At 49.5% G+C, this 17080-nt stretch overlaps 1 protein-coding gene across 1 annotated transcript; it reads right to left on the bottom strand.

Annotated features, from left to right (window-relative positions):
* Positions 1-10807: 10807 nt before the first annotated feature.
* Positions 10808-12889, bottom strand: LGALS7 (galectin 7). Its single transcript, XM_035023879.1, has 4 exons — positions 12870-12889; positions 12404-12492; positions 11463-11664; positions 10808-10921 (listed from the first exon to the last, which is right to left on the bottom strand). Exons 1-4 carry the CDS (start codon positions 12882-12884, stop codon positions 10808-10810), a joined length of 420 nt encoding a protein of 139 aa, XP_034879770.1. The 5' UTR covers positions 12885-12889.
* Positions 12890-17080: the final 4191 nt, after the last annotated feature.

Below are 17080 nucleotides of genomic sequence, written 5' to 3'. Positions count from 1 at the left end.
GAGCCGAAGGCAGATGCTTAACGGCTGAGCCACTCAGGTGCCCCAGGTTCTTGAACTCTTAAAGAACACCATAACCCAAATACCATTGTCACACCAAGAAAATTAACAATAATTCCTTAATATCACCAAATATCCAGTTGGTATGCACATTTCTCTCTCATGAATGTCATAAAATTGTTAGTAATGTCTTTGAGTCAGGACCCAAATAAGATGGATTTACTGCAATTGACTGACATGTCTCTTAAATCTCCTTTAATCTACGAGTTCCTTCTTTCAGCTCTCTCTTTTTTTTCTTACAGTTTTTGGCTGAATACCTCGATTGTCCCGGAGACTTTGCCAAGGTCTGGGTGTGGCTGATGTGCCCCCTAGTGGCATTTCCCATGTGCCTCTCTCTCCTGTAATCCCTGTAACTGGGCATGAAATCTAGATGCTTATCGGTTGCAGGCTCCGTTTTTCGGCAAATGACAGCCTGGGAGGTGTTTGGCTTTTCCGTCTGGTTGTCTCTGCATTCGTGATGCCAAGCAGCAGGTGCTTGCTGCCTACGGGTGCGGATGCCAGATGGGGATTGCGAAATGGTGACATTCTACTTCTGTCATTTCATTTTCCTGTGGTAGCTGGAATATGAAATAAAGGGACACTTTCCCTTATCTGCTGAGGGACAGTTCATAAAAGAGAGATAGGGGCTGCCCGGGTGGCTCAGTCTTAACAGACTGCCTTTGGCTCAGGTCATGGTCCCGGGGTCCTGGGATCGAGCCCCTAGTTGAGTCAGGCTCCCTGATCAGCCAGGAGCCTGCTTCTCCCTCTCTCTCTGCTTCTCCCTCCCTCTCCCTCTTCTTCTCCCTCTCTCTCTGCTTCTCCCTCTCCCTCTGCTTCTCCCTCTCCCTCTGCTTCTCCCTCTCTCTCTGCTTCTCCCTCTCTCTTTCTCCCTCTCCCTCTGCTTCTCCCTCTCCCTGTGCTTCTCCCTCTCCCTCTGCTTCTCCCTCTCTCTCTGCTTCTCCCTCTCCCTCTGCTTCTCCCTCCCTCTACCTCTGCTTCTCCCTCTCCCTCTTCTTCTCCCTCTCTCTCTGCTTCTCCCTCTCCCTCTGCTTCTCCCTCTCCCGCTGCCCCGCCCAGCTTGTGTTCTCCAGTGTGCCCTCTGGCTCTCTCTCAAATAAATAAATAAAATCTTTGAAAAAATTTAAAAAAATAGAAGAGAGGATGTTTCCTTGATTTTTTCCTTTTATTTACCAGTTATTAGAGCACAGCCTTTTTAAAAAAAATATTTGTCAGAATTCCTTTTGAGAGGTTTTGTTGTAACAAATTACTGAGTAGTGAGGTTGTGTGAGGGGAAAGCCTTACCTCCAATTCTTGGCAGCTACTGATACCTCCCCCAAAGAACTGATATGTGAACATGACGTATTGGCTTACGTCAATAAGCGCCCAGAGGCGAGTGTGCCGGAGAACGAAGCCCACACCGAGGGAAGCAGAGCTGAGACTTTGCCCAGCCTAGACTCGCTAGAGACAAAGCAGTCGCCAATGATGACTCATAGCAGGCAGGGACGAGAATGGCCTCCCAACCTGTCTTGTAGGTTTGACGAAGTCCCAGCAGGCTACATCCTTCTAGATGCTCTGAACTCAACCTTTCATGAAAGGTTCATTTGAGGTGCACCTGACCACATCCTCGAGGACCATATTCAATTAGCCTTTTGGCTGGTGTCAAGCAATCAGAGTCCTTCTGGAGTCATGGACTGATCATGGACTATCATAGGATCATTTAGAACTCATGCCTTGGGCACCATTCCTGAAGGTGAGCAATGAAAGGTCACTAGATTCTTATACACTGTTCAAACGAGGGTGGGAAGTATCTGAAATATTTTAACCAACATTGCATGTCACCAATTTCACCAATAACAGCCCATTTTTAACACACATTATGCTAATTTTAAAAAGATTTATTTATTTAAAAAAAAATTTTTTTTAAAGATTTTATTTATTTATTTGACAGAGAGACAGAGAGAGAAAGCACATGTAGGCAGAGCGGTCAGCAGAGGGAAAGGGAGAAGCAGGCTCCCCGATGAGCAAGGAGCCCGATGTGGGGCTCGATCCCAGGACCCCGGGATCACGACCTGAGCCAAAGGCAGACAGTTAACCAACTGAGCCACCCAGGCGCCCCGATTTTTTTTTTTAATTTTTTAAAGATTTTATTTATTTATTTGACAGAGAGAGACACAGCGAGAGAGGGAACACAAGCAGGGGGAGTGGGAGAGGGAGAAGCAGGCTTCCTGCCGAGCAGGGAACCCGATGCGGGGCTTGATCCCAGGCCCCTGGGATCATGACCTGAGCCGAAGACAGACGCTTAACCGACTGAGCCACCCAGGCGCCCCATAAAAAGATTTATTTATTTTAAAGAGAGAGAGAGAGCACATGTATGCACTTGAGGAGGGGGAGGAGCAGAGGGAGAAGGAGAGAGAATCTTCAGCAGACTCCCCACTGACCGAGGAGCCCCAGACGAGGCTGATCTCACAACCTGAGATCACGTCCTGAGCCGAAACCAAGACTCAAATGCTTAACCGACTGAGCCACCCAGGCACCCCAATAATTTTTTTAAGTAAACTCTATGTCCAATATGGGGCTTGAACTCACGACCCTGAGACCCAGAGTCGTATGCACTACCAACTGAGCCAGCCACACGCCCCCACTGAGCTAACTGTTAATAAGCCATTCAACATACAAATGAAAACTCACTTCTCTTTTTTTTTTTCTTAAGTAGGCTCCACACCCAGCATGGAGCCCAACACAGGGCTTGAACTCACGATCCTGCGATCAAAACCTGAGCTGAGATCCAGGGTCGGTTAACACACTTAACGAACCGAGCCACCCAGGCGCCCTCAAAACCCGTTTCTAACATTCATCATACTAATGAATGAAGTCTCTGGTGTTTCTCAAAGGTAACTGGTTGAAGCTCTTGTAGTAATTGCCTATCTGGCTTTTCATCAGATGCTGGCTGACTATTCTGGAAGTGTCTACCAGCTTAGGCTGCCTGACGGGCTCCTGGAGTGTACCTAATGCCTCACATCTTTGTATCATCCTGCGTCTTAGGTTGAGGTCCTTAGAAACCCAGAGACAAAGGGCTGCATGCAGAAGGGCTATTGCGGAATGGCCTCAGGCGACACCCCCAAAGGGAAGTGAAGGGGGCAGGAAGGGGCTGCGGGAAAAGGTGACACACAACTTGGTTGAGACAAGCCTCAGACAATGCTATGAGGAGATTTGGAGCTGGGGTGGCCGCCCAGCCTTGTCCCCAGTGGAAGCAAGGCGGTCAGGGCTTTGGATCCCAGTTAGCATCTGGTCACTGGTGTGGGCCACTCCCTGGAAAGGGCATGACATGAGGTGAGGCTGTTCTCCGTGACAGAGGGCACATCCAGGGAGGGACACAGCTGCAAGACACAGCAGCCCAAAGCCCAGCATTTTCTAGCTCTGTCCACTGAGGGGCCCGTATGGGGAACTTCTCCATTGGTTTGTGATTATTTCCAAATCAGAACAAATAGTAAAACAATTGCATTGATTATAGAGAGGGCTGGTCTTTGTCCTTTCCACACTGCTTTGGTGGCCTAATAGAGCCCAAATACTGGGAAAGGAGAGGCAAAGAATAATAATAAAGAATAATAATAAAACCCAAAATTGTATCAACAAAAACTGGAATGAGTTACTGGGAAGAAAGAATAATTATATCATCTCCCTCGTATTACCTGGGGAGAATTAACAGATAACATTTAATTCTTGACATCATTAATTAAGTAACCACAGGTTCAAGTATGGGCTTAAAAAAATCTATATGTGTCAACTATACTTCAAATAAAGAGAAAGAGGGACACCTGGCTGGCTCAGTCGGTAGAAGGAGCGACTCTTGATCTTGGAATTCTGGGTTTAAGCCCCATGTTGGGTATAGAGATTACTTAAAAATAAAATCTTTTTTAAAATTTTTATTTATTTATTTGACAGAGAGAGTGAAAGAGCACAAGCAGGGGGAGCGGCAGAGGGAGAGGGAGAACCAGGCTCCCCACTGAGCAGGCAGCCTGATGTGGGGCTTGATCCCAGGACCTGTGGAAGGCAAACACTTAACTGACTGAGCCACCCAGGCACCCCAAAAATAAAATCTTAAAAAAAAAAAAGAGGGCGCCTGGGTGGCTCAGTCGTTAAGCGTCTGCCTTCGGCTCGGGTCATGATCCCAGGGTCCTGGGATCGAGTCCCACATCGGGCTCCCTGCTCAGCTGGAAGCCTGCTTCTCCCTCTCCCACTCCCCCTGCTTGTGTTCCTGCTCTCGCTATGTCTCTCTCTGTCAAAAAAATAAATAAATAAAATCTTTAAAAAAAAAAAAAGAAAAAAGAAAAGAAAGAGAAAAATCTGTAATCATTAGTGGGATAAAAACAGGACATATAACTTTCAAATGAGTAGAATAGTTTAAAAAGAAAGAAAATACAATCCATTGGCAAAGGTCAAAAAACAAAGGAAAACGCAGGAAATCATACAAAATAAAAACAGAAAGGATAAGACAATGACCAAAGTAAAGCCAAGTCTACCAGTTCTAACAAAGTTATGCAAACGTGTAAAACTTACTAGAGCAGGTAAACAGACCAACTTAATTCTATGTACTTGCATCAGAACATTCTCCAAAAAAACAATCTGATTAAAAAATGGATACAGGACCTGAATAGACATTTTTCCAAAGAAGACAGATGGCCAACAGACACATGAAAAGATGCTCACCATCACTCCTCATCAGGATGCAGATCAAAACCACAATGAGATGTCACCTCACACTTGACAGAATGACCAAAATCAACAACACAAGAAACAACAGGTGTTGGCGAGAATGTGGAGAAAAGAAACCCTCATGCACTGTTGGTGGGAATGCAGACTGGTGCAGCTACTGTGGAAAACAGTATGGAGGTTCCTCAAAAAATTAAAAATAGAAATACCATTGATCCAGGAATTCCACCTCTGGGTATTTATCCAAAGATAATGGGACGCCTGGGTGGCTCAATTGGTTAAGCGTCTGCCTTCGGCTCAGGTCATGATTCTGGGGTCCTAGGACAGAGCCCCAAGTCAGGCTCCCTGCTCAGCAGGGAGTTTGCTTCTCCCTCTCTCTCTGTTCCTCCCCCACTTGTGCACGCTCTCACTCTCTCAAATAAATAAATAAAATATTTTTATTTTTAAGATTTTTATCCCCAATAAAATAATTAAAATAATAAAATAAAAATTTTTACAGTTTTATCTGCCCCAATAAATAAAATCTTAAAAAAAAAAGATAATGGGGCGCCTGGGTGGCTCAGTTGGTTGGGCGACTGCCTTCGGCTCAGGTCATGATCCTGGAGTCCCTGGATCGAGTCCCGCATCAGGCTCCCTGCTCGGCAGGGAGTCTGCTTCTCCCTCTGACCCTCCCCCCTCTCATGTGCTCTCTCTCATTCTCTCTCTCTCAAATAAATAAATAAAATCTTTAAGGAAAAAAAAGATAATGAAAACACTAACTCAAAAAGATATCTGCACCCCCATATTCATTCAGGTCATGATCCCAGAGTCCCGAGATTGAGTCTGCATCAGGCTCCTGCTCAGCGGGGAGTCTGCTTCTCCCTCTGCCCCTACCCTGCTTGTGTTTTCTCTCCCTCTCAAATAAATCAATAAAATCTTTAAACAAACAAAAAATGTTTAAAAACCCAAGCTCATAGAGAACAGATTGGTGCTGGCCTGAGGTGGGGAGTGGGAGGGGTGGGCAAAATAGGTGAAGGGGGTCAAAAGGTACAAACTTCCAGTTATAAAATAAGTTAAGTCCTGGGGGTGTAATGCACAGCACAGTGACTGTAGTTAATGATATTTATTCCCTATTTGTAAGTTCTTAAGAAAGTAAATCTTAGGGGCTCCTGGGTGGCTCAGTTGGTTAAGCCTCTAACTCTTGATTTCCGTGGGGTGATGACCTCAGGGTATTGATCTCAGGGTCAGGAGATGGAGCCCAAGTGGGGCTCTGGCTCACTGGGGAGTCAGCTTCTCTCCCTCTCCCTCAGCCCCTCCACTCTGCTCATGTGCACTCTCTCTCTAAAATAAATAAATAAATCTTTTAAAAAATGACTATTGTTGGGTGCCTGGGTGGCTCAGATGGTTAAGCATCTGCCTTCAGCTCAGGTCATGATCCCAGGGTCCTGGGATCGAGTCCCACATCAGGCTCCCGGCTCAGCGGGGAGCCTGCTTCTCCCTCTGACCCTCCTCCCTCTCATGCTGTTTCTCTCTCGCTCGCTCTCTAAAAAATAAATAAATAAATAAAATCTTTAAAAAAATAAAATAAAAATGACTATTGTTTTGCAACTTTATTGACTTCTGCAATGCTGATATCTAAAGATAATGACACAGGGGTGCCTGGCTGGCTCAGTTGGTGGAGCTCTAGTGATTCTTGATCTTGGGGTCATGACTACACGTTGGGTGTAGAGATTACTTAAATAAATAAAACCTTAAAAAAATAAAGATGACACAATTTTTGAGGTTATAACACCTATGTGAGAAAAACACCTTTGTTTTTCCCCCCACAGTGATAAATATAGTAACTCTAAACTTGGTAACCCTGTGTGTGCTTTCTTTTGAAAGCGTGTTGTATATTTCATTTGGCAAGCCAGTCCTTCTAAAACCTGAACTCCCTTGCAATCCATCTTTTCAAGAAAAATGTTTTCTTTTTCTTTGCTGAAAATAGAGGTTTTGAATAGTATAAATTAATAAGATTAATTTAATAGCTATATATATTTTTTTTCAAGCATTTATCAAACATTTACAAAAACTCAATTTTAAAAATAACAAGCAGAGGCGCCTGGGTGGTTCAATCTGTTGGGTGGCTGGCTCTTGGTTTCCGCTTAGGTCAAGATCTCAGGGTTGATAGATTGAGCCCCATGTGGGCTCCAGGCTCCGTGCTCAGTAGGGAGTCTGCTCAAGATTCTCTCTCCCTCTCCCTCTACCCCTCCCCTGCTTGCCTGTGCTCTATCTCAAATAAAAAAAAAATAATAAAATAAGCAGGGGCACCTGGCTGGCTCAGTCAGTGGAACATGTGACTCTTGATCTCGGGGCCATGAGTTCGAGCCCAAGTTGGGTGCAGATATTACTTTAAAAAAGAAAAAGGGAAAAAAAAAGAAAGAAAGAAAAGAACAAGCATTGTATAGGGATTTGTTAACAATAGATAAATTCCAATTACAATCAGGAAAAGACAATATGGCTACCCTCACTATCATTCTGGAAATATTAGACATTGTAATAAGATATAAAGGAGACGTAACACATATAGTGATTGCAATAGAATTAGAAATTAGCAAAAATTAGAAAAGCAGAAATCTGACAAAATTCAGAAATTTAAAAACACTTATAACTTCCATAGGTGAAGAGAGAATAATTACAGACTATCTACAAAACAATGCATATAATTAAAACACTATTGTCAGAATATATTATACTCAGAGATATGTTAATAGACTTAAATTATTTTGTTATTAAATAAGAAAGCATGAAGCAGTAAACTAAATATATGTAAGCTTGTTTTTTTTTTAAAGATTTTATTTATTTATTTGACAGAGACACAGCGAGAGAGGGAACACAAACAGGGGGAGTGGGAGAGGGAGAAGCAGGCTCCCCACCAAGCAGGATCCCAGGAACCTGGGATCATGACCCGAGCTGAAGGCAGATGCCTAACAACTGAGCCACCCAGGAGCCCCATATGTAAGTTTTTAAATAAAACAAAATAGGTGGAAAAAAATAAACACAAAAGTAAATAAATTAGAGACTTAGAGAAGCAATAAAATGGATACAGGCACTGTTGTACACTGAAAATTACAAACTATTATTGAAAGAAATTAAAGAAGATCTCAGTAAATGGGAAGATATCCCATGTTCATGGATTCAAAGACTTTATATTGTTAAGATGGCAATACTCCCCAAATTAATCTACCGTTTCAATACAATACCTATCAAAATCACAGCTGATTTTTTTTTTTTTTGAGAAGCTGACAAGGTAATTCTGAAGTTTATTTGGAAAAATATACAAAACAATTTTGAAAAAGAAAAAAGTTAAAGGACTCAAAGTTTCCAATTTCAAAATCACAGTAATCAAGACGGTGATATTGGGATAAGGACAGACATGTAGATAAATGGAATAGAATTGAAGGTCCAGAAATAAATACATACACCTATGATCAATTAAATATCGATGAGTGTGTCAAGACAATGCAATGAGGAAAGAACAGTCCTTTCAACTGGAAATCCATGTGCAAAAAAATAAAGTTGAGCCCCAATTTCACAACATACACAAAAATGAACTCAAATGGTTTATCTATATTTATTTGAAATGACAAACAGGAAGTTTTAAGTACAACACAAAGTTTAATTTTTCCTGAGCTGCTTATGAGTAAGTTGCCAACATGCTGCCTCTTCACTTTCAAATTCTTTCTTCTTTCTTTTTCTTTTCTTTTCTTCCTTCTTTTCTTTTCTTTTCCTTTCTTCCTTCCTTCCTTTCTCTCTCCCTTTCTTTCTTTCTTTCTTCTCCTTTCTTTCTTTCTTCTCCTTTCTTTCTTTCTCCCTTTCTTTCTCCCTTTCTTTCTCTCTTTCTTTCTCTCTCTCTTTCTTTCTTTCTTTCTTTCTTTCTTTCTTTCTTTCTTTTTCTTTCTTTCTTTCTTTCTTTCTTTTCTTCTCTCTCTATCTTATTTTATTTATTTAGAGATGCCTGGGTGGCTCAGTTGGTTAAGCCTCTGCCTTCAGCTCTGGTCCAGATCCCAGGGTCCTTGCTCAGCAGGGAGCCTGCTTCTCCCTCTGCCTACAACTCCCCCTGCTTGTGCTCTCTTTCTCTCTCTGGCAAATAAATAAACTTTTTTTTTTTTAAAGAGATAAGCTGAGGCATATTAAATGTTTAAAAAAAAAGATTTTATTTGACAGAGAGTGAGAGAAGGAGATAGAGAGCACAAGCAGGGGGCGCAGCAGAGGAAGAGGGAGAAGCAGGCTCCCCTCTGAGCCCGGAGCTGGAAAGTGGGACTCCATCCCAGGACTCTGGGATCATGGACCTGACCGGAAGGCAGACGCTTAACCGACTGAGCCACCCAGGCGCCCTTCAAATACTTTCTCAATATGTAGTAATATTTTGTATAAACATGAACAGTCTCCACAATATACACGGTAAGACAGAAGTGAAAATCAGGAAATTAACACGGATGAATCACTATCATCCAACCTAGTTTACCAGTTGTGCCAACACTGTCTTACCTTTCACTGTCCTTTTCCAAATTTGTACCCTGTGGGTAGGTACAATTTTTTTAATTTTTTTTATTTTTATTTTATTTTATTTATTTATTTTTTATTCATGAGAGACAGAGCGAGAGAGAAAGGCAGAGGGAGAAGCAGGCTCCCAAGGAGCAGGGAGCCCGATGCGGGACTCGATCCCAGGACCCTGAGATCATGACCTGAGCCGAAGGCAGACGCTTAACCATCTGAGCCACCCAGGCGCCCCCAATTTTTTTTTTTTAAATGTTCAAAAAGTACATGACACAGACAAGTGAAATAAAAATTAATTCATTTAACAAAGAGCCCTGGTATAGCAATGGATGTTAGATTTCTCTCTCAGGTCTCCCACCGGGAGAGGAAGACCCCTCATGCCACGGCCCACCCAGAAATATACAAAGAAGAGCCCAGAATGACGAGGGGCTTCTCTGGGTTGAAGCTCGGAAGTGTAGAGAAAGATCAGTCTTGGAAGGATTCGAATTCGCCCAGATTTCGAGGTCACACATAATTTTGCATCTTCAGAGGAAAACGAGATAATGCACCCTCGCGCCCACGCCAACTGCCGAAATTGCAGCATCGGCAGAGGCCACGGGGAGGCGACGTGTCCTACATCTCGCAGGGATCCCAGGCCCGGAACCCCCAGCAAATCCCTCCAGGGGCGTGGCTTCCGACTTTCCTGAGACTCCCCGCCAGGGCCCAAACCGCAGTGACCCGATCCATCTCCAAATTAGGAACACGGCCACTGAAGAGTGTCGCGCTCACGGAGTCACGACCTCTCTCCAACCACAGCCATTAAGTGACGAGCAGCCACCTACCGATCAGAAAGGCACCGCCTAGCGGTGGGGGCAACTGGGCGTCCGTGTGTGGGTGCCCAGTCCCCCGATCCCCCTCGTTGGCACTCGGGCAGGAAGCCGGGGGCCGGCGCCGTCCATGAGCCCAGGTGGAAGACGTGTGGGAGTGGGGCGCGTGCCCGCAGCGGGGACCCAGAGGCCTGATCGTCGTGTCCCCCGTCCGCTCCGCGGGGAGATGCCGCCCCCGTGCGCGTCTGCCCCGGGGCGCACGGGCGGGGGCCTGTCCCGACTCGGGGACAGCTGGGAGGCGGGCGACGCCCCACCCCGCGCCAGCCGGCTCCCGGCACCCACACGGGTCCTCGCCCCGTCTCCGCCAGCTCGGGCTCTCCCGGGGACCCGGCGTGTGGGGACTCGCTCCCCCGTTTGCAGATGCACCCACATGGAGCTCTGCTGTTGCGTGCGGGGGGCGCCAAGGGGAGCTCGAGCCCGCTCCGAACCCATCGGGTCCCCCCACCCGCGCACCGCCGGGCTGCTCGGCAAAGGGCGGCTGGACGACGAGCCAAGACACAGCCCGACCCGCCGCGGCCGCGCAATCGCCGTGGGACCCTCGGCCAGCGTCTTGGCCCCTCTGCACCCGCTTTCCGCGTCTCCCCGCGGGAGGCGCAGACACACAGAGGCGCACAGACGGGGGCTGAAGCTTTATTTGCCACTGCTGGGACCCCGGCGCCCCGGCCCTCCCGGGGGTCTCAGAAGATCTTCACCGACTCCAGCTGCAGGTCCCCGCCCACCTCCACGAGGCGCACGCGCGCCGGCGGGATCCGGTAGCGGAAGTGGTGGTACTCGGAGTCGCCGACCACCGTCTGCGGGGACAGGGCGGGGGGTGAGGCCGCTGCGGGGGTCCGTCCCGACTCGGACCGCGCCCGGGCCTCACCACGCCGGGCCCCGAGCTCCCCGGTGGCGAAATGGGCTCAGGATCGTTCCATCCGCCCGTCGGGGACGTTCCATGGGCTGACCCGTGGCCCCGACGTGCGTTTTCAGGCTGCTGACAGCGGTGCACGGCCTGGGCGCTGGAGGGTCTGCCGCGCCCGCCGCCCGCTGGCGCGTGTTTCTGGGCCGGTCTCCCGCCCCGCCCTGCCCCTGCCCCAGAGCCTCGGCCTCACGCACTGTCGGGGAGAAAACCGGGGCCCCGCCGCCCCGCCGGGGGACCCGCACCCTCTGGGCACTTGGCTCTTGCGCGCTGGGCCTTGTCGCTGCCGCACCCCCGCCTTCGGGCACCAGTGGGGATGCACCAGGGGGAGCAGGGGGACGCTGGAAGCCCCTGCCCAGCATGGCCTCGCCTTTGCTCCCCTCCTCCACCAACAGGCTCCCTGGCTTCCACGCCTGGGGGTGGCAGGCACCCACCTTGAAGCCTTCTTCCGTGGCAATGAGGAGCATATCGAAGGGATGCCCGTGCTGGAAGGGAATGCCTGAGCCGCGCTCCTCTTGGCCCCAGGTGCCCTGCTCCAGAGTGTTGAAGACCACAGCTGACTCATCCAGGCGGGGATTGAAATGCAGGGCGGCCTCACCCCCCGGGGCCTCGCTGCACAGCAGATTCACATAGAACCTGGGGGTTGGGGGTGGGGAGGAGGTTCAGATAGACCTCAGGGGCCAAAGGGCCTGACTCAGGGTTGCAGTGCACAGACAAGTTTAAAAGACCAGAAATGTCACACACGACAGAAGGAGAGCTGTGGACTGGTGGCCAGGACCCAGATTCCAGGGCATCCAAAAACTTAGAGGGACCCTGGACACATCCACCTACACGAGGGTCACGCTGCTATGGCTTGGGTCCCCTCAATATCCAAAGCCTCTAATAAGAGTTGCCATGAGTCATGGTGCCCATGGCCAGGGTGCTCCCCATTCCCAGGGTATCCCCATTCCTAGAGGGCTAGGAACAATACCACAGACCCCATTATTCCAGGCACCAGAGATTCCCAGAAATCCTACAGTTCCCGGGCCCAGGAAGTCTCAGGACTGATTGCTTGGGTTTCCCTGATGCCCAGGCCACCTCCAGATCACAGGACATATTTCCAGAGCTCCTGGGGATTCAGACTGGGAGTCATAGGACTATAGGCAGGAATCCTGAGATTGCCCTGGAACCCCCAGGTTCCTAGGGCCACATGGACACCCCAGCTTGTACACAGCCATGGGACAAGTAAGTGAAGACATGGGATTCCAGAAAGTCAATGATGGCCTGGGGACTCCAAGACCCTGGTGGACATAGGTGGCTCTGGCACTCTCCCGTCTGAGCTGGAAAAAGTTGGGGTCACATGTCCGACCCTTACCGCCGGGGCCTGGGGTCTCACCTGCCAGCCTTGTTCGGGATGACACCACGAATCCTCATCACGGTGCCGACTCGGATGCCCTCAGGCAGCGAGGTCTTGTGGGGCACATTCTGCAGGACCAGCGGTGCGGGGTCCAAGGGACCCAGGGACGCGGGGGAGACAGATGGGTCAGCCCCAGAGAGAAAACGACCAGGACCCAGACCAACTGAATCACTGAGAAAAAAGGCCACGGAGAGAGAGGAGAGCCCGAGCCAGGCAGAGGTGGGGAGAGAAACAGAATCAACAGACACAGAGAGAGAGAATCCAAGAGCAGATGGGAGCATTGGGTTGGGTTGGGTCAACCCAAGAGCCACAGCCCAGACATTTCCTAGCACACCCTAGCACCCACTTTCTCCTTTCAAATAGGGGACATCAGGCAGGCCCAGCCCCTCCCCGAGTCCGGTGCACCCTTGGGTCCAAGACCCCCCAGCCCCAGGGCCCCACTCACAGAGCTCCCTGCCATGGCTGGGACAGTGGGCAATGGTGCTGCTGTGGATGCTGCTGGGACCTTAAATAAAAGCAGGGCGTGGCGGGCCAGGCTGACTCACCCCCCCCCCATTTCCACACCCACCGCCCACACCTGGCACAGACCCTGGCCCTGGGGCCACCTGGCCCGGAAACTTCTTTCTGGGGCCCGTACCTTCCCTCCACTCCCGAGGGTTCCCAGGTGCGCTGTCCCCTCTCCTTTGAGCTAACAATCCTAAAAACAGTTCCTAAGGAAATACGGGGAACAGAGGGGACTGGGGGAGCCAGGGTCCATCCAGTCCTGTCTTCCTGCTGCCTGACAGCGAGAAAAGAGGATTTTCCCATTTTATCTTGGGAGACTCGGCCCCGAGAGGCCTCGCCGCGGGCTGGGTGTCCGGGCCTCCCTCCCAGGCTGGGACCTGCGGCCCAGGGCTGAGGGTGCAATCCCCGACATGCCCGTTCAGACCCCCGACCCTGGCAGCATCTGCAGCTGCAGGAGAGGGGCTCCGAGGGGCAGCAGGTTCGCCTGGTGGGCGGCACTGCATCCCTAGCCTAGGGCAGTGCCTGGCACGCGGGAAGCCCTCCGAGAATGCGGGGGAAAGAAGGAATAGAAAATGCCAACACGTGCCATTTCGGAGGCCTCTGGGCGGGCCTGCGCACAAGAGACCTCCCTGTGCACTCAGCTGGAGCCCAGCCGCCAGGGGTGTCGGTCACCCCCATTCTACAGCCAAGGACACTGAGGCTCAGGGAGGGGAGGCCTTTGGCCCAAAGCCACCAAGCTGGCGGTCCCATGTCACTGGGGCTCTGCCTTCCCTCCTCTCGGGCAGTTTCTGTCTCATGTCTTCTGTTCCTGTGAGTGCCCTTGTCCCTCTCCCGGGCCCTCTGGCTCCCTCTCTCTCTCCCAGGTGTCCCTGTCTGCCTCTCTCCTCTAAAGCTCTGTCCTGTTCCACCTCCCCGAACTGCTTTCACTCTCCCAGCTAGCTCTCACGTGTAGGGAGGGTGGGGGAGGGGTGTCCTAGGACCCACCCACACCCAGACCCAGGTGGAGGAGAGCACCCACCCGGGCTCATTGCCAACCCCCATAGCCCAAGACTCCAGAAGAGGAATCCAAGATAGGAAAGCGGGGGGGCAGAGGGAGAATGCTGAAAGATGGTTCTGGAAGGCAGGGAAGAGGCAGGGTGAGGCAGCTGAGCAGAAACCCCTCCTAGCAGCCCAGCAGCCCTCCTCCCCACCTGCACCACCCCACTCCCAGCGCCCACTCCTGCCCCACCCCTCAGGGGGAAGAGGCCTGGGGCAGAGAAGAGAATGGAACCTTTGGGTGAAGACACCAGACTCAGAACCTGATCCACCACCGGACTGTCCCCCAGGCCTCCCAGACTCTCCATCTCCCCACCACACGAGGCACCTAGGTGGGGGCGCAGTTTGGGAGCTAGGGCCTCAGAGAGGGAGGCTGGGCAGTTGCATTTGGCCTGGGGGGGTGTTGGCTGAAGCACCCCCATTTTGCAGAGGAGAACACTGAGGTCTGGAAAGGGGCAGCCTCTCAGTCAAGGCCACATAGCAGGGCAGCCGCCCGGGGCTAGGCAGGGGCCCGGGGGTGGCCCAGGGCTGGGCATCAGGACTTCCATCAGAGGGGACAGGGGGCCTGAGGCTGGAGCACCAGCCCCTGAACGGGTCCCAGAATGATGGGTCCGCTACTCCCAGAGCAGGGTGTCCACTCTCTCGGCCTCCCTGTCTGGTTCTATGGCTGCCAGCGACTCATCCTTCTCCGGAGCTCTTCCTTGTGGCTGGGTATTTCTTCACACACCGCCAGCCTGCAAGTCCCAACTCGACTCTGGTGTTTGGCCCAGTGTTTGCATTCGATCTGTTATCACTGTGGTCGCCGGCTCATTTCTCAGAGCTCAGAGATGCGCAACCTTGAAGGCTCCTTATTCTCCCGTGTTGAGATTCTTCATAGCAGTTCTGGAATATTTTCTGGAGCACTTCTTTCATTTCCAAATAAGTACTGAATGTGTTCACTTCTCAATACTCTTCCTATTTCCTGAGCTATACTCTTCTGTCCTAAAATATGCAGGGTGTCACAGAATGATGATGAGTTTTGACAAACGTACAGATGCGAGCAACCGCCACCCCCATCAAGAGTCCTCGAGCCCTAGAAACAGCCAGCCCCGCTCCCCCTGCCCAGGAAGCCACCGCCATCCCTCGGCATCTTGTGGCTACAGAATTCATTTCGCATGAACGGGAAGAAGAGGGGGGGCCAGCAGACTGAGTGGGCTGACCTCGTCCTCCCTTGGGACATAAATCAGGTCGATGAAAAGGCACTCCTGTCCCCACCGTGGTGGTGGGCACTGAAAATGCCAGGCTCTGCTAGCAACAGCTTGTTGTTCACGGGGAAGATCACACAGAGGCTCCTTTGGCGGGGGGAGGAACGACTGCGTTCCAGCGCGGGGCGTTGGGCTTGGGTTCCAGGCTCGGGACAGTCCGGAGCCACGCCCCAGCCAGATGTGCCTCGTCCAGAGCCTGCGCCAAGGTGACAGACCTGCCCCTCCCTGGCCCACTCGGCCCGTGCTATCCTCACAAGCAAATGCACAGTAAGTTCGGACTGTTCCCGACATCACATGAAGCAGAGCGTAGGGTCTGAATCTTTTCAAGACCCATTTTCTTCCCCCTTGAGATCCTTTGGGGGAAACCACCCCACTACGGAGCCCTTGAGACTCTCTGTCTGGGTGCGCCGTGTAAGGAAGGGTCCCCTCTCGCAGTTGCGGACTGGAGAAAATCTGAATTCCCTAGTTCCCCAGTGCTCATTGTTGGCATGACTTAGTATTTATTTTTATTGGTCTGTGTCAACTAGTTGTAATTAACAAAAATTTGTGAATCTGCGAAGGTCCACTTAGGTATGTGAATAAAAATCTTTGTTTCCAAAAAAAACCACACACACACAAAAATTTGTTTAGTGATAACACATTGGTAGGGAACAAATTTCAAACATATACAGTTTGAAGAAAGAGCAGTTACTGGCACTTTAAAGGTGGTGGGGGTCCTCGGATTAGATGGTGTGATCCATCCCTGTTAATTTTTTTTTTTAAGATTTAAAAAAAAAATTTTTTTTATTTATTTGAGAGAGAGAGACAGAGAGAGAGCATGAGAGGGGGGAGGGTCGGGAGGGTCAGAGGGAGAAGCAGACTCCCTGCCGAGCAGGGAGCCCGATGCGGGACTCGATCCAGGGACTCCAGGATCATGACCTGAGCCGAAGGCAGTTGCTTAACCAACTGAGCCACTCAGGCGCCCCCATCCCTGTTAATTTTTAAACATTTTTTTATTTTATGAAACTTCAACATTTTTTTATTTTATGAAACTTCAACATTTTTTTAAGTAGGCTCCACGCCTACTTAAGGATGAGGATACTGAAGGATGAGGGTTGCTGGGTTAAACTCAGAACCCTGAGATCAAGACCTGAGCTCAAATCAAAAGTCAGATGCTTAAGCGACTGAGCCACCCTGGCGCCCCACTATTTCTTTCTTCCTTCCTTTCTTTCTTTCTTTCTTTCTTTCTTTCTTTCTTTCTTTCTTTCTTTCTTTTTTTTTTTTAAGATTTTATTTATTTATTTGAGAGAGAGAGAATGAGAGAGAGCACATGAGAAAGGTTAGGGTCAGAGGGAGAAGCAGATTCCCTGCCGAGCAGGGAGCCCGACGTGGGACCCGATCCAGGGACTCCAGGATCATGACCTGAGCCGAAGGCAGTTGCTTAACCAACTGAGCCACCCAAGCGCCCTATTGATTTCTTTTTAAACACATGGGCCATCTAGAAGGGTGTTGTTTAATTTCCACATTTTTGGAGATTTCCTAAATTTTTTTTATGGTTGGTTTCTAACTTAATTCCATTAAGTCTGGAGAATAGGTATGATTCCAATTTGTGTAAATTTATTACAACTTTTTTTATGGCCTTATTTTATGATCTACTCTGGAGAATTTTCCAAGTATACTTGAAAATAGTGTATGTTCTGCTTTTGTTAGGTGGAATGTTAGCTTGTAGTTCAAACTGGTTGATCATGTCTATGTCTTTTCCATCCTTCCTAATTTCTGTCTGGTTGTTCTATCAGTTACTGAAAGAGGGGTATTGCAACTTATAATTGCTCAGTGGTCTATTTGTCATGTGTTTTGGGGTCTGTTGTTAGTATACATTTTTATTTGATACATA

Source organism: Mirounga leonina, unplaced genomic scaffold (assembly GCF_011800145.1).
Source record: "Mirounga leonina isolate KUSES-001 unplaced genomic scaffold, KU_Mleo_1.0 Mir_177, whole genome shotgun sequence".
Classification (NCBI taxonomy): Eukaryota; Metazoa; Chordata; class Mammalia; order Carnivora; family Phocidae; genus Mirounga; species Mirounga leonina.
The sequence above is the reverse complement of the archived record's forward strand: the minus strand, read 5'-3'. Positions and strand labels throughout refer to the sequence as shown.